The 2,500-nt window shown below is 46.4% G+C and overlaps 1 protein-coding gene across 2 annotated transcripts in view; it reads left to right on the top strand.

The window, feature by feature from the left end:
• LOC307270290 (calpain-2 catalytic subunit-like) overlaps positions 1-2,500 on the top strand; it is a 40,780-nt gene that overhangs the window by 12,923 nt on the left and 25,357 nt on the right. For both annotated transcript variants that reach the window (XM_080054178.1, XM_080054179.1), the window contains exon 3: positions 2,295-2,413. In XM_080054178.1, coding sequence (XP_079910304.1) covers positions 2,295-2,413 — 119 coding nt within the window. The remainder of the gene's footprint in view (positions 1-2,294; positions 2,414-2,500) is intronic.

Genomic DNA, 2,500 nt, shown 5'->3' on the forward strand with positions numbered 1-2,500 from the left:
CAGCCCTTTAAAGGCCTGTCCTTAAAACCTAGTGTTAACCCTCAAACAGCCCTTTAAAGGCCTGTCCTTAAAACCTAGTGTTAACCCTCAAACAGCCCTTTAAAGGCCTGTACCAAAGGGAGAACCAGACTAAATTCCTCACTTTCCAAACATGTCCTCACTCTTAAGGTCTTAAACTCAAATTGGTTCTCACAAAAATAGTTGTTCAAGTAAACACACACACACACACACGCACACACCCGCTCTCTCTTAAATACACACACACACACACACACACACACACACACACACACACACACACACACACACACACACACACACACACACACACACACACACACACACACACACACACACACACACACACACACACACACTGATGACTCACCATGGCGTGCCTTTCTAAACCACAGCAGCAAACATTTGACTGGCTGGGCCTCGATCTGTCTCCACACGTTCAAACTGCTGAAACACACACAGATCATTCTCTGTGTTTACGGCCAGTCGGCCCTGGAGTCTGGCTGAGAGTGAAACTCCCTTAAAGTCTCTACGAGGAACTTTTAAATATTTCTGAAACAGTCTCATTTTTCCTCTGATGATCATACATTACATGTAACAGCAAACCAGACCATCAGTGTAAAGAATGCTATTGTTATATAGTTTTTCTTAATGCCTTTGTCATGGGTATACGCTCACCCAGGAACAACAGCTGGCGTGGTAAAAACACTACCGCTTTTGTCCAAAGGGGGGCGCTAGAATTAACACACACTGAAAGTTCCTCGGAGCACCTTTAAACAGTTACGTCTGACATTAAAACTATTATTTGTTGTCCACACACACACACACACACACACACACACACACACACACAGAGTTGTTTACAGTGGCTCAGTCCTGGAATGTGGCTCAGAGTGAGACCTCTCCACTGCTTTAGCTCTGTAGTGAATATTTGTGGTCAGCCAGTAAAAAGGAGTTTCCCTCCAAGGTTATGGTCCACACACACACACACACACACACACACACACACACACACACACACACACACACACACACACACACACACACACACACACACACACACACACACACACATGGGCTTGTGTGAATTAGGGTGAGTCACTGTAGGATTTTTCAGGAATGATTGAATGAGTACATCAGCAAATTTTGACATATCCTAATATCTAATGTTACAACCTGGCTCAGCGGTTGGCCACACAGTCTTATATGAACATAAGAGATTTAATAGAGTTAGTATAAGCAGTATAAATGAACCTACAGAGCAGGCTGCAGGTCAGGCCAGGCAGAGTCAATCAGGCTGCTTTATAGGCTCCTCGTCAAGTCTGCTCAGGTGAGCTGCATCCCGTTAACGATGGTGTGGCTCCGCCCACCAGCTCCCTGCAAAACACAGCACACCAGCAGAACACCTCAAGGCACACCCTGTGGCCGTCACACTAACCAGAGGTACAATTAAGCAACATCACATGAGAGGGAGCATGTTGTCTCTCTCTCTATATCACATGAGAGGGAGCATGTTGTCGCTCTATATCAGCGCTGCTGTGATGCGGTCGTAGGCACGAGGCCGCAGGCCGAGTGCCGAAGAGAAACACAGCAGCTGCGTCCGGATCGCGTCCGCTCGTATTATTCAGCAGCCTGAGTTTATCTCCACACACTATTGTTGTCTTCAGTAACGTGAGTGTGAGCGACTACCGCTGTGTGTGGCAGCGATGCCCTCTCACAGGGGAGAGACTCGCCACAGTCAACCTGAGTCACACACACACACACACACACACACACACACACACACACACACACACACACACACACACACACACACAGTTTACACAAGTGAAGCTCCGGCTCGTCAGTGAGCGGACTGATTCTGTCAGTTTGGTGAACAGTCCCTGAACAGTCAGAGTGATGTTGTTCGCTCATATCAGCGTATGTCTCTCGTCCAATCAAATCACTCGCTCAGAACCACTGCTGTATACAATGGATTTCATTTTAACGAAACATTAGTTTATACAGAACAGTTTGAACAGCGACTTTTTCATTCAGCGTGTTTTTAAGAAGAAAATGTGATTATGGAAAAATACATAAAATTCATTGAGTTCTTTCCTGTGTGTGTGTCTGCCTGTGTCTGTCTGTCTGTGTCTGTCTGTCTGTGTGTGTGCTTGCCTCTCTGTGTGTGTCTGTCTGTGTCTGTCTGTCTGCCTGTCTGTCTGTCTCTCTCCCTGTCTCTCTCTCTCCCTCCCTCCCTGTCTGTCTGTCTGTCTGTCTGTCTGTCTGTCTGTCAGGTGACTGCTGGCTGCTGGCTGCTATCGCCTCTCTGACCCTGAATGAGTATGTGATGGCCCGAGTGGTGCCCACCGACCAGGGCTTTGGGGACGACTACGCCGGAATCTTCCACTTCCAGGTAACTCTTTCTAAAGAGCGTGAGGATTATTTTATTTTGCCTTTTTTCTTGTTATTTTTTTATTTTTTTTTAGATTATTATTATTAT

Source organism: Ammodytes marinus (genome assembly GCF_949987685.1).
Source record: "Ammodytes marinus genome assembly, contig: scaffold_35, whole genome shotgun sequence".
NCBI lineage: Eukaryota > Metazoa > Chordata > Actinopteri > Uranoscopiformes > Ammodytidae > Ammodytes > Ammodytes marinus.